Source organism: Xiphophorus couchianus, chromosome 11 (genome assembly GCF_001444195.1).
Source record: "Xiphophorus couchianus chromosome 11, X_couchianus-1.0, whole genome shotgun sequence".
NCBI classification, from domain to species: domain Eukaryota; kingdom Metazoa; phylum Chordata; class Actinopteri; order Cyprinodontiformes; family Poeciliidae; genus Xiphophorus; species Xiphophorus couchianus.
Window position 1 is genome coordinate 26,435,739 of NC_040238.1, and position 20,288 is coordinate 26,456,026.

The 20,288-nt window shown below is 38.1% G+C and overlaps 1 protein-coding gene across 1 annotated transcript in view; it reads left to right on the forward strand.

The window, feature by feature from the left end:
• The window catches only part of uvrag (UV radiation resistance associated gene), a 114,603-nt gene that overhangs the window by 26,984 nt on the left and 67,331 nt on the right, over positions 1-20,288 (forward strand). The window contains exons 7-9 of the mRNA XM_028031336.1: positions 356-461; positions 6,298-6,424; positions 16,911-16,995. Coding sequence (XP_027887137.1) covers positions 356-461; positions 6,298-6,424; positions 16,911-16,995 — 318 coding nt within the window. The remainder of the gene's footprint in view (positions 1-355; positions 462-6,297; positions 6,425-16,910; positions 16,996-20,288) is intronic.

Genomic DNA, 20,288 nt, shown 5'->3' on the forward strand with positions numbered 1-20,288 from the left:
TATTTAGAGTGAACTCCATGTTGTTTTTGCTCATTATTTAATGTCAAAACTTTTCATTAACCTCTGCAGGAAAACAAAACAAAAGAAACAAAGAGGGATAACAAACACTGCACAATCACGGTTCCTCACATGGGAGCAATCATGGTTCTTACTGTGTCATGTAAACAGTCACAATAAAGATCCAAACCGAGCTTGAATTTATTTGCAGTTCTTCTCGTAAATAACAATTTTTATTCAGCTAATCAGTTTAATGACCTCTTAGCGGTCCTGTTCCAAGTTAGAGATGTCCTGGTGGTCCAATGTGTTTGAATTATGTTGTTAATGGTGACTTTGTCTTCTGCTTCCCCTCTGGCAGGCTTCACACAGCACAGAGAGCCATCAAGCAGACCCAAGTGACAGTTCAGAGGTCCGGCCAGGAGATTGAAGAAAAACTAAGAACAACGGCGGCTTGTACTGAGCGGGTGAGCCAGTCTTCCAGAACCTTTTAGTTCCTATTAAATACTCAACATGACTGTGTCAGCAAACTTGTTGTAAAAGTGTTCCATTTAAATATTACATAAAGTGACAATATAAGGAGGATTTTTTAAATTAAAATCTTTGAGAACATATTAATTAACTTTTGGAATTCCTTAACTTGCCATTACCTAGTTTACTGTAAGAGCTGTAGCATAATAAGAAATAGGGACAGCATTTAAATTATTTTATGTGAACATTGAGGAATTGGCAGTAGAATTACTAAATTAACAGTCCCCATTTAAATTTCATGAGAATCTAGGGCCTTATCCTCACTTTGAGATTCCCAAAAAGCTACAAAATACAGTCATCCTGTGAGAGACAGAAGTTTGAACCCAGGAAAGATAAAAAAAACTTCGTATTTTGATCTTTTCTTCCTGTTATCTGCTAAAGAGTTTTTCTGATTCTCACTCACGTGCAATCTAATGCTTCATCTGTGCTAAAGAAGAATCATTCACTCGAAATACAAAGTTGAAGGTGAAACTGGTGGCATGACCTATGTTCTATATAAAAGTCTTCTAATGATTTTTTGGGCTCTCTGTGACTTTCAGAAAACTGACATACTTAAATAGTTTGAAATCCATCCCTTTTTTGTTTTTCTTTAACCCCAACACCACAAAGCAGCAGTGCTTGTTGTGAAAAAGGATTTGTCAATTTTCGGAGATTTATTTTAAGAAGCAACCGATTTAAAATGTATTTTCACCTGCTGTTGCTGCCCTTTTTAAATATTTCTTGTTGAGTGTTTTTTCAAGTGTGTCAGTATTTGTGCTGGCATACTTACAATTGTGATGGCATTTGTTGTACTTACTGTATTTATTGTTAATGAGGGTATTCTCTGCTTCCAGTAACCCATAATGCCCCCTAGGGACATTAAAGAGAATTTGAGCTTAACCTTGGAATGGGTGTAAACAATATTCTTATGGCAGATATCAATTACATGAACAGATTTGCTTGTTTTCAGTAACATTCATTATTTTTCACTTCATATGTTTATCAATTTTACTGATGGCTGAAAATATATATAAAGATTAGCTGTTAATTCAAATATGACATAGGTCAAGCACGCCAATTAATGCTATAGGACTGTGGTGCGATCAGGAAACTACGCCAGCTAGTTTCCCTCATAACAAGCATCAACAGAATCTGCCATGACAAGTACTTAGATTTTGTGATTTTTTTATTTTATTTTATTTTATTTTATTTTTTTACCTCCCAAAGTCTGGGATGGAATTGTATGCTAAAGATACAAAGTGAGAGGTCATTATAGCCTGAAGGCAGTTTCAGAATGTTTTCATGGATAAACTACAAAGTGGATAAAAAGTAATATCACACTGCCTGACTGATAAAGCCCTGAATCAGATCCCCTATTTATGTTTCCTCTTCCTGTCATAACCCTGACTATGATCCACAGAAAAATCAAGAAAACATGTTTAGCATTTTTGGAATTGGCAGCCACACAGCTGTGAAAACAAAGCACCAAATCCAGCTTTGAATTTATGTTAATTCTGTGTTAAGATTTCTGACCCAATCCCATGTAGTGGCACCGCTGGTAAATGTGTTTTCGAAGCTTTACTATGAGTGAATCAATGCGGTACTGTAGCAGAATAATTTTAGACAAATACAAATGCTACAATTTGATTTCAGTTCATAAATGTGGGCGAAAATACAAGTAATCATTTCCAAACTGTGAGTTGCACACTTACTGCCATCTGTGTTGCCATGTTTTGTACAGGACAGTATTCACCTGTAAGAATGCAAAGAGAACCTCCATTGCAAAGAGGAATAGAGGTCAGAGAAAAGTGAAGTGCCACATGACCCGCCGCCCCCCTGGGCCGGAGTAAAATTGCCAAGCCTTGACTGGTCCGCGGTGACAAAAAGGTTGGGGGGCCACTAATCTAAAGGATAAAATCGATACGCAGTTAATGACTATGCCAGACACTAAATTTAAAAAGTAAAGTATTAGCAAAAATAAATAAACTGAATTCAAGTAAGTAATTCTGAAGTGATTGTCAGAGGTACCAATAACAGATTTGGGGATTTTTGTTTCAAAAGTACTGCAATTAAAGATGAATTTAATTCAAGGCCTTTTAAAGCACATCTTTACCACAGTTCTCAATAAATGTGTCAATCACTACTCTTTATTCTTTAATAGTATTTTGCTGGTCATGCCTTTATGTGCCCTTTATGCTGAATTGATTTTTGACAGCTGGGGGGTTTTCATGTCCACTGTTAGAGTCAAATCTGTGAGAATTTATGCACTGCTGCACATATACTAAAACTTAAAGGGTTTTAGAGCAGCTGTTACAGCTGTTGCTTTCCTTTGTGTTCTTTTGATATACTTCTCTTCTTTTGTGTTCTGTTTCCCAGACCCTCACCTTGACTATGCAAGCTGCCCTCCTAGCTTCAGCCTTCCCACAAAAATGTTAAGCCTCCATCCTCTTTGGTACAAAGGATCTCCTACAAAAACCTGTCTCTGATATATCTTCCATATTAAAACATTCCTCAAGACCTCTTTCAGTGCCCAAAATCAGCTAATAAATCACACAATCCCTGTCTTCTAGCTCTCTGTTAAAAGCCTTGTAGAGTGGAGTGAGTGGGGCATTGTTGGACTCTTCTAAGAGTTTTTGCCTTTTCAGAGCTTTGTATGAGCCCCATGCACATTATATTGAGCCTGGATCAAGGGAGGGCAAAGTGGCCCTTTCACCCTCTCACCCACACTCTGTCATTAATCTGCTGGGTTCTAACATGTTCCCCACGCCCGCTGCTTATTTACTCAGCTGACCCACTGCTGTTTGATGTTCAGTAGGAGGCAGATGGGCCCTGGGATGCACGCGCACACACACGCACACACCCCTGCCTGTGACCTGCTCGTCAACTCCCTGCTCAGTGAAAGTGTAGGAGGTTCAAGGTTCGTGCCAAAGCCAGAGGTGGCTAGCATGCGAGTGCCACTGTCGCCAAGCACCCAGGACATGGAGGTTCTATCAGTCGCCTTGCTGTTTTCTCCTAGAGGCCCTTAGTAATTTGCCAGAAGAGTCCATATCTCTGTTCCACCTAGATAGCGATTGCTATCTGATTGTTTGCGTGTGTGAGATGTCACAGTCCCGCCTTGCTGGGCGTGCGCTGTGCGATCAAAGATGAGCTCAGTCCCTCCCAGGTTTTCCTTCGTCCATCTCATTCCCTACTTGAACGTTTTTTATCCAACAATTGTTTTTGCTCTTATGAAGGTGTAGTATGTAACTTTTATAAAAAACACAAATATGTTTTTTACATATTTAAGGATAATCTGAGAAAAGATTGATCTCCTCTACTTCCTCCCTGAGCTGCTATCGCCATCTGAAGAAATGCTCTGCTTCCGACCACAAACAGACCAATCAGAACCAGAAGGAAGGTCTTAGTGCTGTCAATCATTCTCATGTACTCAATCCTCAATTTGCTTATGGCGGAGAAACACCTCACCTTTACAGGAAAATCATTTATCTGTTATTGGAGGTCATGCTAACTAGCCTGAGCATGCTGCAGCGTAGCAGAGAGTAAACAGGGTGATGAGAGGCACCACACAGAGGGTGACTGACGGCGCTAAGTCCTTCCTCCTGTCTCAGATTTTTTTTTTGTTTGTTTTCACAGACAATCTGTCATATTATACTGTCATGACATAGTGACAGTTCCAACAAATATGTTATTATTTTTTTTAAGTTACATACTGGAGCTTTAAATCTTAGTTCTTTTATAGAGCACTTCTGACTTAATTTTTTTCATGTACTGCCAACTGTTGTGTGTGTGAGTGTGTTTTATTCCACATCTGGATCCTTCTGTCCATTCAGCTGTTCCTTTTTAGATAGTTAGCACTCTTCAAGACACACCACCCACCACTGCATAGAGACATGAAGGAGGCACACCCTACAGAGAGCGCAAGATGTTGACTAATGACTCAGATGCTTGTGCTAGTCAGGAAACATTGTGTGAAAAATGCCAGAGTTCTGTTTGAATGGATGTTATGGCATTTTATTAGATTTTATTAGACTTCTTCAAAGCTCTCTATTTGTCTTGCCCCTCCTGTAGATCAGATATACTTGCATCCTTCTGCCTCGACACTTCCCTGTGGATAGTTTCCACTTCCTCTGCTGCCACTCCAAGCACATTCCTCCAAGTGATGAAACACTGATAATGCCACTGTCTGCATCAGTTTAAAAACACGCCTCGTGTTTACACCTGCTTGACTTGACATCTCGTCAGGTTGAGGTTGGGGGAAACCGGGGAAGCCAAAATAGAGATGTTGTGTGTGTGGGGAAAAAAATCTCTCTGCACTCATCCTGATTCAAGGTGAAAATTAACAGCTAATAATCAGTGGGTACATTTGGGAGGATTGTTGATGAGGATTTTCTAGATTTTATATTTAAACAAAATGCTAGAAGAAAAATATATCTGCAGATTTGTCAACTCTTAAGGATTTCCCATGGAAAACTTTTTCTTTAAAAATAATATGACAGAAACACTTAGGTTTGCAAAGATGCAATAAGCTCTATAGTGGGAGAGTTTCTCTGGGTACTCTGTCTGGAGTGATGAGGTATAAAGAAGAGCCAGCCAGATGTTCAATTTTAACAATTAAAATAATTTTTTTTTGTTGCTACATTTATGTTTTAAAACTGACAATGGTTTGGAATCTTTTGGGTGTTTTTGTGCTGCATTTTAGAAAAAAAAAAGACAAGATCATTTTCTCTATGTCCTGAAATGTATAACTATTGAATTTCAAATTGAATTGCACTTTGTTTTTACTATTACTGTATTTATTTGTGATAAGATAATTTTATGTATTTAGGAAGAGTCATATCAGGTAGTTAATCAATTAGGGGTGCAGCGATTTATCGGTGACAATTTCCTTAATTTAGGGAGATTGATGATCGGCCAATTTTTACATGTGAAGCCAATTTTATCCACCAATCTTATCTACCCTGGCAAAGGTCTAAAAATGAACCACTATCCTCTAATCGTCCGTGAGAAAAGTTTGATTTATAGACTGACCCATCAGGACATGTCTGCATGTTTACAGTTAACAATAGTCACCCCACTGTTGCCACTTCAGTATCTTTCTTGCTATATTGAGCAACATCTGGGACAAAAAAAAAATGGTACCAGCCAAAATTGAAATCGGCATGTAAGGCTTTTTAAAAGATCGGTAATCGGCCAAAAAACTGCAGTTGGTGCACCCTTACCGAAAGTGATGAAAATCAGAACCGATCAGCCAGTCAATCGGTGCACCCCCAACTTTCAGGTTGGTTCAGATGAAATTGTATTCAGTTTGAAATCAGTCGCTATACTCAAGAGATGGATTCTCACATGTCTTTCCAAAATCAAAATTTGACCTCAGGCCTCAAACACTCGCCTCTTATCAGCTGTTTGAATATCAAAAGCCAGAACTTCGCACCACTTGACTTGCAGTCATGCTTTCCCACGATAGGGGCTCATTACTGACAGGTTTCACCACTCTGAGCTCAGAGCTCAGTGAGCTGTTTTCAAGAGTCAGATCATTTTCTTTTTTCCCCTCCTCTGTCATTAGTTGTTGACACTGGATTTTACATTATTAAACAAAAGCCTCATCTTTGTGGACGTGTATTAAGCCAGCGAGACGTGGGATAAGGCAACAAAAACAAAGCGTGTTTCTGGAAAACCTTTTAGGAATTTTAGGACTTCTATGAAACGCAATAAACTTCACACCTTGCTGTGGCCACGTGACGAACGTTTTCGCTCAAAGTCTTTCTTTGTGTGTTCTCTGTTTTCTACTTGCAGAAGAAGGAGCGGGAGTGCATGCAGCTGCGCATAGCTGTACTCTGCAGCGAGCTGCAGCGGCAGAAGAAGGCGTTTGGCAGGGAAATAGACGTTCGGCAGAAGGAGAGGGCACATCTACAGAAGAAAGGTAAATCGAATCGGAGGAGACCAAAACCGCATTATATTCAATTCAGTTTTAAAATGAAGAACAAGGTACGAACAAGGTGTAACAGGAGCAGTTATGCAAAAATTTTAACTATATAAATGTATAATAAATCCCCCAAATATTAGCAACTTCAGCTCTGAATCTACAAGCTGGGTTTCTGGTGAACTCACACACATTTTTCCATTTCTCATTCTTCTTGGCAATACGAAATTCCAACGCATTATTTCAGTCTTTCCCTGCAACAACAGCTTGCCCAGCTTTGCGAACCATCTATTGATACGCTCACTGTGTTTGCTGTTTTAACCCCATGACACTGCTAAAGCTAACACAGACACACAAGCAGTGGAAGAAATGAAAAGAGCTTCTGCAACTCATTTACTTGCCTCAAGTGGTGTTGTATTACTCAAATACTTAATACACTTGTGTAAGAAGACTTGTTATTATGGTAAAAACATGTGCAACTAATTCCAACCTAAGCCCCCATCTTTTTCACTATTTTCCACAAAAGGCCCAGCAGCAGCTACTGAAGAGGACAGGAAAAGAGGAACTTGAATGTAGTTTGACTGTAAAGTTTTTTTTTTCTTCTTCATAACTCATGTCAATAATAATAATAGTAAAAGAAGTCATCTAGTCCCTATAGTTTCTCAAATCAGGCAAACTTTAAATATGTCAATATTCTTGTCCCTCAAGCTTTTTCACATTGTTTTACATTCCAATCCCAAACTTTAATACAGTCTATTGAAATTTAAAGTCAGAGACCAACAATAGCTGCGTTTCCATTAACCATAAAATGCAGAAAAGTCTGGCGCTGTGACCGTTTCATAAAAATGAAAGCTTCAAAGCTTTTTTTTTTTCCTGTCTCTTCAAGGAGGAGCTGTGCCTCGAAGGCAGCCCTTGGTACCCCCAAGGCATTTTGCACAGCTGAATGGTTGCCATAGGAGATTGAAGGATTTATCAAACATACATAAAAGAATCAAGGCAACACTCTAGGTATGGTTTTGATGAGGGAATAGCATGATGTAAAGCTAAAAAAAATTTTATTTTAATAATAATGCCCCTTTTTGGTCTACTCTACTCACCTTTAGTTACTTCACTGAATGAAAAACAAGCAAAACACAGAAACAAACTCAGACATTTCATTTTTCAGTGAGACTTTGGTGCACCCGCTTCATCGTTCTCATGTTGTTCTCCATCTGCGAGCCTGCTATATACAGTATACACAAGAAGCAGTGTATATATAGTTTTCTGACAGTACATATTGTCCTTCTCTGATCTCAAATTGCCTTTTGGTCAAAGACCAGAGCAATTTACTGGGCCAACCAGAGCTAATTAACATGAAGCTCACCTATACAAACGCATGCAGTCACAATAAGGGACAGCCTTTAGGCTGATTCAGAGAAAAGCTTTCCTTTGTGTTTGAACTTCTTAAAAATGACCCTCTGACTTTGTCACCACTTTGTCTGCAGCTGAAAGAATCTGCATCTCTTTCAGAGCCTGTTTGCAGACTGGACAGGTGCTTTCCAGGGAACATGACATAATTCTATTAGCTCGTTTAAATTTAAAAGGTATTCGAGGATGAATTGGCATCTTGTTGCTGAGTAGGACTGTGCTGGATTTTTTGTTGTTTTTTTCCCTACCTGAAATGGAAAAGACATATGCTATTTAGCAGTGCTGTTTCAGTTCCTTTTTTGGAGATTGTTGTTTAACTCTTCTAATCAGCTCAGATGCATCACCCTGTTTCACATCCTGGAGAAACATGTTTTTGTTAAAAAGGTATTAGTTTTGGAGAAAAGTGTTTACAGTGTGTCATGGAGCTGCTGATGTTGTTTTCATCTGATGTCTTTTGTTTTGGAGATGCTCAATTTTGTTTAATGTAGGTAAGATTTTGTCTTTAAATTTAATTTGACTTATTGAAAAGCACAGAAACCAATAAAGCAAATGGACTGAATTGCACAAGAAGCAATCAGTACTTTTAAAAACTGCAACTTTCAGTTTGTTTTAAAAAAAATCAAAATATCTAAAAATTGGCTACATCAACTTTCTCATACTATAGTGGCTATCAGTGTAACACAGTGGATAAATGAATAGTAGATAGTTGAAGTTGATGTGATGGTAACATCAAAGTGTGGGAACATGTAGACTGAAGTCCATACTTGTGTCCAAGCGGATCATAGCGTTCCTAGCACCCAGTGTTCAGTACCTGCTTTACGTGATCCAAGACAGAATGAGCAGCCAACTGGCAGCAAAGAGATGCTCTGCTCACTCAGACACAAACAGGAATGCGCCAGAGAAATGGTACTTTTAAAGCCAGAGTAGAAAGTTGTTCAAAGTTGATCACAACCATAGACTTGAGTGTATTTTGTAGAAATGCTTAGTGAAAGACAGCTGTATAACTGTGAAGTTCGAGTACAATGGTGTGTAGCTGAAATCTGAAAATCTGGATATGTTTCAAGCGTCTCTGATTTGATACTGTGTTGAGCCTCCTTTCACTACGCCATTGTATGTGCTGTGCGTCCTCACAACTGTTTCTGCCAACTCTCAGCCTTGTCAGCTTGGTATCGCGTACTGAATAGTTTGATGTGAACACTGTTTCCTGCTAAGCAGTTTACTAATACACGGTTGTAAAAATGTACCTTTGGCCCAATGTGTTTGGTGGACATTTGCTTTGAGTCTGCATTGAGTATTCGTGGACGTCCACGGAGTGAAGTACGCCCGAGTATGTGGCGAACTTTGTCATAAAACGCTTAAGACATTATTTTAAGGATATTTTAGGCCCTTTATTTGATGGTGAATTGACAGGAGAGTGGATTGTGACATAGGGAGAAGACATTTGACAATGGTCAATGAGACTCGAATTTGTGACGGCCGCATTGAGGACTTAGGGCTCCGTACATGAGTCGTGCTTTATCTCTATGTCACCACTGCTGCTGGTTAAAGCACTCTTGATGTGAATAAAAAGCTATAAAGATAGAGCTATCTGTTCGGGGCCAAAGTGTTGTTGGCTTGGCCTCCAAAGTTTAAATCTCCCTCCTGGCCTTTAGGATGTCTTAAAACTGACAAATCCATGGATGCCCAATTTTCAGCTAGCAGAACTTCATGGATCTGTTGCTAATGTCTTGGTGTGTTGCCACATAACACCACAAAGTCTTATGGAGACCCTGTTTTGAAAGCTGTGTTGGTGAATTTTGTGCTCCTACCCAATATTAAGCAGGTGGTTTTAATATTAGGGCTATTAGGCGTTGATTGGATTAGTAACATGTGTTTAATGTATAGGATATTTTACACATTCCAGTGTTTATTGGATCCAGCAAACCTCGAAAGGGTTATTGACAGTAAACTGTCATTTCCATAGCAGGAAATAATATTAGCTACCATAACTATGCAGATGACACACAGCTCCACATTACGGTGTCACCAGGTGACTCAGAACCCATCCAATCACTGAACAGATGCTTAGAACAGATAAATGTGTGGATGTGCCAAAACTTTCTCCAGCTGAACGGAAACAAAACTGAAGTTATTATTTTTGGACCTAAAGAGGAACGATCTAGAGTCAATGCACAGCTTCAGTTATTACAACTGAAAATCAGCGATCAGGCCCGAAACCTGGGAGTAGTGATGGACTCTGACCTGAACCTCCAGAGCCACATAAAGACAGTTACAAAGTCGGCCTTCTATCACCTGAAGAACATTTCCAGGTTTAAAGGACTAATGTCTCAGCCAGATCTAGAGAAACTCATCCATGCGTTTATCTTCAGTCACATTGATTATTGCAACAGCGTCTTCACAGGTCTGTCCAACAAATCAATTAAACAGCTGCAGCTGATCCAGAATGCTGCTGCTCACGTTCTCACTAAAACCAGGAAGATAGATCACATAACACCAGTTTTAAAGTCCCTATACTGGCCCCCTGTAGCTCAAAGAATAGACTTTAAAATACTGCTGTTAGTTTACAAATCACTGAACGGCTTAGCACCACAATACATTAAAGATCTGCTGCTGTTGTATCAACCTTCCAGACTTCTCAGGTCTTCTGGTTCTGGTCTGCTCTGCATCCCCAGAACCAGAACCAAACGAGGAGAAGCAGCTTTCAGCATCTATGCACCACAAATTTGGAACAAACTTTCAGAAAACTGTAAAACAGCTGAAACACTGACCTCTTTTAAATCTCGACTAAAAACCCACTTGTTTAGGATTGTATTTGAAATGTAATCAATTACAAATTTAATGATGGAACTTTACTTAATGCTGTGTTTTGATTGTTGATTCTATATTGCATTGTGTTTCTGTGTTTGTAATGATGTAAAGCACTTTGAAATTCCTTGCTGCTGAAATGTGCTATACAAATAAAATTTGATTGATTGATTGATTGATTCTATTACGGAAACAACTACTAATCTCTAGTTGTTTCTTTACTCCTCTGTCCTCACTGTTTTGCGTTTCATCTGGTCACTTGGTCTCGCTGCCTCTCACACTCTCATATGGTCCCGTAACAGATCACCGTTGTCAGCCATTTTATTTTTTCTCCTACAAAACTAATGGTTTAGATCATTCTGACAAAGATGAAGGCACAACAGGTGTGGGTTTGTGTTAATACATGATGGTGAGATGAAAATGTCCGCCTTTTTCCTACAATAATTATTAGAACGTCACTTTAATATCTGTCAGAATCATCTTGATGACAGAATCCAATCCAGCTGTATTTATAAAGCACTTACACGAAAATATAAAATACTTTAAAGAACAACAGGAACGACAAGTAGCTGTAGTGCCATTTGAGCTACAGTTATGGGTGAGATTATACTAAGAATGTGTAAAAAGCTCATACAATAACTCTATTTTAGGTATTCCACATACCCTAGAATTGGCAATGTGTGGGTACCACCACTATGGACTTTTGTTCCTCTTCTTAAAGCAGTGAGCTAACAATAAAAGCTGTTATTTCCCCAGTCAGAGAGGAATCCCTTTGGCTATGCTGAGGTCACGCTCTTGTCACAATTTCCTCCTGTCTATTTTCCAGTTCTCCATCGCAAGCAGGCGACATAAATCAGGCCTGTGAGCAGCATTTATTGTACTTAGCAGTGGTGGTTATTCTCACGCTCTGCAGTGTAGCTAGGTTTCCTGACCAATAAATGTCAGTAGTTGACTTTCCTAAGTGAAGAACAGAGTTTTGTGAAAGTGTTTTGTGGCGTGGTATGTGTCACCTCAGACAGAAGGTCTCATATTGAAGCCATCACCATTAGAGCTCCTTTTGCAGAAGCTCGGTTTTACGCATAGACTTTTACCAGCTGGCTGTTAGAAAAGCGTTGACAATAATACTCTGCTTATTGGCTCAATACTTCACTTTCTTGTGATTCTTTTTTAATTTTCCCCCAGTCTCCCTAACTGGTATGTTAAAATGTTAGTCATAAAAAAGCAGAACTGGTGACCCTGTCCTTATAAATAAATTGGTCATTTATTGCAACACCTAAATCTTACACTAAAGTAAAATTCCATGTTACGAAAGAATTGTTTAATAAATTTTATTTATTTATTTTTTTTACTAAAATGTCTATTACAGGTACTCCTAAGCTGCATCCCTTAAGAATGAATGTAACTAAAGCATTAGTGTCTGGGAGCCATTGATTAATATTCTATTACTTTGTGTTTCTGATATATAAATGTGATGTGTCACAGAAGATGAGAGGTTAAATCTGATCTTATTTTGTTTTATTGTCATCTGGGAATGAATTATAATCATATTCTTTAGTCACTTGTGGTGAGGCCTGGAGTAATTTGTCAAGACTCACCTGATTCAGCCTACACTGTAACATCGGGTTTTGGAGTAATCCAGGAAAATGTAGTAAATTATAGTTTCATAATGTAATACAACGTCATTAAACCAACATAAATGAACACAATTTGTGACAGTTTCTGCAGCATTATGCAATAACATTGTTGCATTTTGCACTGATTATTACAAAAAACAAAGGTCTCTCTTTGTATAGAATAGTCAAAAATCCCTCTGTCTTCATGCTTCAACTTTGTATAATCGGTCTGGCCAAAAACAGCAAATTTAGTCCTTTCTTCATTTTATAAACTGAGGTAAAGGAGTCTTACGATTATACTAAACTACAATTTCTCAAATTAAAGATCCCTTCGTGAGATCATACTACTGCTATAAAAGATGGATTTGTTTTAAGGCTTTGTACCCATCTTAACCAGTCGAGCCAGTAGATGTGGCTGGTATTGTAACTTTACAAATATGTAGCTGATCATTTCTTTCAAAACTTATTTTGAATGCTTACTTCTGTTTTACTCATTTCTGCTTTCATCATTTTCACTGCCTTGTCAGTGCATTGAGTTAATGTCCACTTGTGTCGAATACAAACACATTTTAAATTCAGTCATTGACAGTGGGTTGTCATTTCCTCATAACATCGTGACACTGCAGTGAGGTCACAGATCATTGAAACCCCTTTCATCTTTTAAAGCTTTGCAGGAAGTGCACACTAACAGTCGGAATAATATCAAATTAATCAGGTTGGAACAATCGGAGTGATTTTTGTTTATAAGGTATCTGACTTTCTGTACTTTAGGGTTTTATCTACCGCTTGTTTTTTTTTTTGGTTCAGTCGCTGTTTTTCACACCTTCTGTACCAAATAAAACAAGGAAGAATTGCGCCCTAAAGTGTTTAACCTGAAGCTGAAATTTTCACCATTAGATTACATATAAACATTTTCAGCTGCTCCTTCTTCCCCTGCTTCGTAGTTTAATACAATGCAGTCTTTGTCGGCTTGATATGAGCTTTTATGGTGAAACGGCCAACTCTCCAGAATGTCTTGAAGAGTTTTGTGTGGCAGTGTGGCTTCTCATCCGACTAACAGTGAACAGATTGTCCTCAGATGAGGTAAGAGATCAAGAGTTAACATCAACTATACTGCTGCAGTCATACAACCAAATCTCCATGTACATACTGTAGAAGGCTTTATAAAATGTATTTTGATCTCTTCTTCAATTTATTCCATGTTTTTTCACATTGCAACCACAAATTTATATTTTATGTATATTAATGGGATTGTGTGAGATGAAGGGAGAATGATTGTTTTGTTTTTATTTTCTTTTTTACGAAGAAAAAAAAAATCTACATTTGTATTCAGCCCCATTGAGTCAATATTTGGTACGATGTGCTTTTTCTGTAATTACAGCTGTATGTCTTTTGGGATATGTCTTCAACAGCATATCTAGAGACTTCAACTCTGTACTTATTCCTCGCTGGAAAAAAGCTTAAACTCAGTCAGATTGTACGTAAAACCATGTTGCCCTGTGTTCCTATAGATTGCCATTTGGATGGTGTGGTCAAAGAGGAAGGTTTACTTCATACATAGCATATTGCATTTAGGCCACAAAGCTTAATTTTTGATTGGACCATCTGCTTCCACATTTGGTGCGTCCTCTACGTATCTTCTATTTCTTCTCCTTTTCCATCTTTCTTTTCCTAACTATGCTTCATCTTTCCTTAATCGTATCCCTCACCTGTCTGCTGGGTTTCTCTGTCTTGATATTGTGAGACTATAAACCTCGGAGGCCTGCACACAGGCCTGTCTTTGGATGAACTGTGTTGCGTACAGATGCATTGCACTTTTTATGTTGATCTGGGACAGAAACCACAAGTAAAAGCCCTTGAGGAATTCAGTTGTAATGTGACAAGGAATATGAACGTTTTACACTTTACCTATTTTGTATGGCACTCTAACACTTTCTGATGGTTAAATCTGGTGTCAGAAGTGGGAAGCACAGACATTTAAACCTGTTAGTGGAGTCTATGTCTTGAAATATTCTTCCAACGTCTGCACAATACAAGACTAACCATGTATTGTTGACACCATTGCACTGTTCAACATTTCTCCTAATATTAAGCGACTCTTAGTAGCAGAACAGATTTAAAACCCATAAGCCACAAGAACCAGACTATGTAAATAATCCCCAGAAGCACCTGGGGCTGAATTTTACAGCTGGATTTCCATCTAAATCACCCGTCTGGTGCGAGTAGGACCTCACTGTTTACTGGCTCATGTCAAAACCCAGAAAAGTTACGAGCAATTTATAATTTCTTGATATCGCATTCACTATAACGGCTCCAGATTTTATTGTAGCCAATATTTTATGGTTTTATGCGGTGATATATCGAAAAACAAACAGCCAGAGTGAAGCATGTGTACTTCCACGGCCTCCGCTACGGACCGTCTGTCTGTATCATACCACTGTACAAACTGGAACAGGTTAGAGACATGAAAGGATCAGGAGATTGATGGACAGACCAGATAGGGTCCAGCCGGGCATTACATGAAAGAGGCAGTGTGATACAGGCCTCTGTCGTTCGTGTTAAAATATGTCTTCATGTCATCACTCAGATCAGAGGGATGGCCTGTCTGTCTGATGCTATCTGCCCTGGCAGCTAATCTGATTGAGATGTTTCCTAGAAGCTCTGTTTTCTCCATCAGTCTCTCACCTTCCACCCTTATGGTCCCGGTGAGGAAAGCCTTCATGTACTGTAAGTGGTAACTATTTGATAACAAGCAGGTCCTGTGATCCATCTGATGACATGTGGTCTGATAATCTTAATTACTCCAAACTTACTTTTCCTGAGCCAGCTGCAATAAGAGCATCTTAACAGATTGGATTAGGTCCTGGAAAGTCTCCTTTCGGAAACATCCGCAGCACCTTTTTAATGTGTCGACTGTAGAAACACAGATTAAGCTTTAGACTTGGCCTTTCTGGCTGTGCAGGAGCGTCGGTGCACATGTGCTGCATTTACTGGCCAAAACTTGAGTTGCTAAGTTTGTGTTTTTTTTTTGCTGTTGCTGAACTTAAAGGTGATATACTACCTCAAAAAATAACAAGTATTGCACAATAGGGGTGGGTGATATGGATATGGAATTTTATCACAGTATATTTTGTACTTTTGTGATAATGATAAACACTATTACTTCTATTTTAGGTAAATGTGTGGCTATAACTGTATGACGCAGCATTCATAGTGCCACAAACACAAATACTGTTCGCGAAAAAACATTTCTATTTGAAATGGGTTTCTTTACCTAAAGAACTTGAAGACGCATGATTTTAAACTGCATTAAATTATATTTTAGAATTTACTGATATTTTGTTGATGCTATCATGGAAGAAAGAAAGTGAAGAAAATATTACAAGTAGCAATCATACTGACTATGTTTTTTCATATTATTTATTGAAATTTATTGAGACAACCATAAGTCAAAATTGTCACCATGGTAAGATAATGAATGCAATATCACAAATAAAAAATAAGACATACAGCAAAAATAATGAATAGAAACTATTTAGGGTCGGCTAGACCTTTTAGGCACCTATATCAACATGCTAGTGTGTTTTAAAATGGGTACAAAAAAAGATCTGTTATAAAATACAAACTGAAAGAAGAATTTCCTAAAAAGGCACTTAAGGTTCAGTGATCACAGGTCAACCTAGTTATTTATGGCATTTTTCTTTTTTTAAATAAAGTGAAATCCCCCTGTGACACACCTAACCTGAGAGTGACTTTTAAATAATTCAAAATAAATAAATTAAAAAAACACTGTAGAGCTCTTAAATGGATTTTAGTGCAGTGACACACACAAACAACCATGTTTGTGAAACAATTTTCAATTTGTGATAAAATCATGCAGTTGAGGAAAGATTTACCAGCCTCTTTTGACATAAGAGGACAAATTTATTGAACAGTTTGGATTGACTTGGCTGGTTGAGTGAATACTTTGGTAAAATGGTGAATGTATCCGAAGGGGGACTCAATCACGGCGGCTAGGAATAGTACAGTGTCTACTTGTTCTAATAAACAAGTTCTTGTTTTTGCAATAATAAGCAGAAACGCTTGTAAACGATGCTGCTGTTTTTGACGCACCTCGACATTAAGAGCTGCTGACTTGGTGGAGACGTGTTCTTAACAGGCTCAAAGGTTATTACCATGTCACAAATACGAGGGGAAAGCCCCGCTGATTTTCATATGCCCAATCAGAACATAAAGCAAATTATTTTTGGCGCACAGATCTGAAAAATATTGTGTTACAACCCCGGGCTTATTATACCTCTGCGGTTTTGTGCCCCGTCGCTGCAGCCTGTCTGTGTTGTAGTTACTCCACTTCCTCCGGCTGGATCATCACCGCCTCTAATGGTATCTTTTCAATTTGTGTTTATGTTACCCACTCTGTATTTACAGAGTCTGACAAATCCTATAATCTCCATACATGTGTTTGTCTGGTTTTATGTGGTGTCAAAAGGAAATGGTTTGAACCCCGATTAGAAAAACAAAAAGGCAGGCCCTTTGATTTTGCGCGAGCTCGACGGTGGAGGGAAGCCAGCACAACACGAGGCCACCTGGATTTTCAGATGTAGCAGATCGAGGCAAACAAACCTGATCATTTAAATTTTTTTTCTCTCTGTGTCTTTCAGAGGAAGCGTTTTCCTCTCAGCACGAAAGTCTGAAGGAGGAGAAAGAATCCCTAACAAAGTTGCAGAAGGAATGTACGGCCAAGAGGTATGTGTGAAGATATAATTAGACATTTTTGGAGGTAGGAACAGGGAAAAAAAAGCTCCATTTATTTGTACATGTCAGGTCCTTGCTCTCTGAACTCAGTGTTTCTGTTTAAATCAAATTATGACAAGAGAACACCCTGCACTCACGTCTCACCTTGCTCCTGTAAAACAAGAAAGTGTTTGTGCCGCCGCATCTTTATTTATGTTTTCTCTGCATTCCTGAAAAGCTCTTTGGCCTGTCTTTGTCCTGGCTTGTGGAGGGATGTTTGCGGTGGGTGCAGACACTGGATACCGCTTTTTGCATCCGAACAATACCTGGTGCCAAACGGGGCCAAAAGACTCAGAGGACAAGAAATTAATACAGGCACTCTTACGTCTGCCTACCATCCATTATGTGGAAATATTTGTTGTTCATGTGCTTCATAGAATTTTTTTTTTTTTTTTTACTTGAGCATTATTCAAGACAGCGTCTTCTTTAGGTTTTTGTGGTTTTATCTTTGGTGGATTTGCTGTAGTTAAAGTGCAGTAAATCTCAAAAGTCTGAGCTCAAACACATCCATTTGATGGTGCATGGTTAGCTGTAGAAGGAAAACTTCAATAAGCAGAGTTGTACTGCTGCTGTTTATTGAGAATAAAACTTACTCAGATAAAATGACATGATTAAACACAAGCATAAACAAAACCGGGTCTGATTTTACGTGTCCAGCTAAAACGAAAATATCTACATATTCTTTAACAAACACCATTTTTTTCCTCACTGTTTGACTTTGAAGCAGACTCAACTTTGTTCAGTGACAAAAAAATATTTTTTTTGTACACACAAATAAAATGAGAAATTTATCATAATTCATTCATCTTTGGGGAAGAAAAATATTCGATTGAAAATGGATATAAAAATAAACAAACTAAACCTCTAACCAAATGACTAACTAAACCAAATAAATTAAAATAAATCAATTCTGACCATGCTTTTTAAATTTTTTTTTTAATCATGACTCATAATAATTAACAGCAAATTATTTCAACCAAAGAAACGTGCGCACATTTAATTTAAAATGTATTAAGATTTTGGGAAAATGTATTCAATAAATTCACTTTGTGTTAAAGTTGCCCATAGATAAGTGTCGTTAAGTTTCAGATGGTTAAACAGATTTGTTGTTTCCAGTGGTGCAGACGCCACCAAGTAGCAAATCTCGTCCATCATGTGTTTTTGATTCGTGTCTCGCTTCCAGGCGCCTGAGCTGACCCCATGTTTTTTGTTTTCTGAACGCTGTTGCTCCTTCTCTCCTATTTCTCTCCTCTTTATATTCCGCTAACTCAAAACACATCCGCACGTTTCAATTTCAGTCATGACGGAGTCGAAAGGCATTGCAAAATAAGAGCATACTCGGAAAAAGAAACAGGCTTATATCTTTTATTTTGGACAAATGTGTTTTTTGGGTTTTTTTTGTGATTGTTTGCGTACAAAAAAAAAAAAGTGATTTAATTGCACACCCCTTGGAGTATGCAGTATAATTATTACAAATGAAATACAAGATTTGGTAGTTATTGTAGTTTGAGTGTCAAAAATTCACAGTTTGCGTGCTAACAATATATTCAGGCTCAGATCTGACGACGATTAAAGTTGCAAATCCCGCTAAAGCTCACACAAAGCATTGGAATACCTGACATCGTGGTAATTACCAGTAAAATTCTGATCACTTTTTATTAAGATGGTAAAAAAAAAAAAAAAACTATTTGATCAAAACCCATGCAGTTCAAAAGGCCATGCAGAGCTGATTAGCTTCTCCACAGGCTTCGTTACAATAATAATTAGCCTGATGCTCCAACATGCAAATGGTGAGTGGATGAAAATAGTTAAAGTGCTTGATCGTTCAGTCCAAGTACATCAGTTTCTGTTGGAGAGTCCAAAAGCTGGCATCCCGACACTGTTTCTGTCACTCTGAATCAACTTGAAATTACAATAGTTTACCTCAGCTGTGATTTGTTAGGGCGGCTAAGTGCATCACTTCTAAATCATAGGCTGTCAAAGCAGATGACGTGAGACTTTATTTATTCCAGAAGCATTTCTTCTAAACTGTGCATACAGACTGATGCAGGAAGTATCCAAACTAATAAGCTACAGATCCAACTCTCTCCTTCAAGTTTGATTCTTGTAGAGGGTTTTGCAGGTAAGCCCAAATTAATTCATACACCTGTCGCATTAAGTTAAAAAAAATATTTTCAATAAACCAATAGCTTGTTTATTTCACTCCAGACAATAAAACAATGCAAAATGAGTATCTTTTTTTTTTAAATCAGGTTTTATTTATATTTTACTAACAATTTTGTCAAAAATAATTTATACTTTTCTTAATAATTGGTGGAAAAATCAAATCAAAGTGTTCTCATAATTTCTGAGCAGCTGCTTACATATTTTTCAAGTCATCCTGTTTATTCTGTTAGAGAAAGTATTCTGTTTAAAGTATTTAGAAGATACTTTAAAAAAACAATAGTTAAAAATGCTGTGCACCTTTAAATTGGCCTAGATTTTCTTAATTTTGGGAGATGGGTAATTGGCCGATACTTGCATGTGAACCCTATCTTATCTACCTCTGCAAAGGTCTGAAAATCAGCCGCTGTGCCCCGTTTTCTATGCCGTGAGAGGGGCAAACAATCGTCACCCTATTGTTGCCAACATTGTGACTTTGTCGCTATATTTAGCAACTTTTCAGTCAAAAAAGTAAATCTGGATCAGATTTAGCCAGAACTGGCAGGTCAGGGTTTTTTAAGATCAGTGATCAGCCAGAAAACTGCAATTGATGCACTCCTAGTAATAAATATATGAAAGTCGTAGCTTTCATAGCTAAATATTTTTGATATTTGTATAGTTGAAATAGCACAAGGGCAACGGTCTCAGTTGGAGGGAAAATGTAAAGAAAAGCATCAGCATTCAAAGAATAAACACTCAGTTTGCGTGATGCCTCAAAATTCTTTGGGAAGAAAAAACAGCTACTAAACATCGTTCAGTTTTTACTCATGCAGTTTTAGGTGCAGATCAAATGAAGTATTTGGTAGAATTTGCTTATTTTTCAGCCTGACATTTCCACCACTTTCATCTATATCCAAGGTATACGGGTTTTCCTGCACATTAACTCAACAATACAAAGCGGGAGAGAAGAAAATATGGAAAAAAAGGATCTACTCATCACCTTTTTCTGCAAGTATTCAAAGGGACAGTTGGGCGAGTTTGCATGCTTTAGGAAAATACTTTTAAATGAGGTGGTATGGTGGGCAAAGCCAGTTATATGAGCC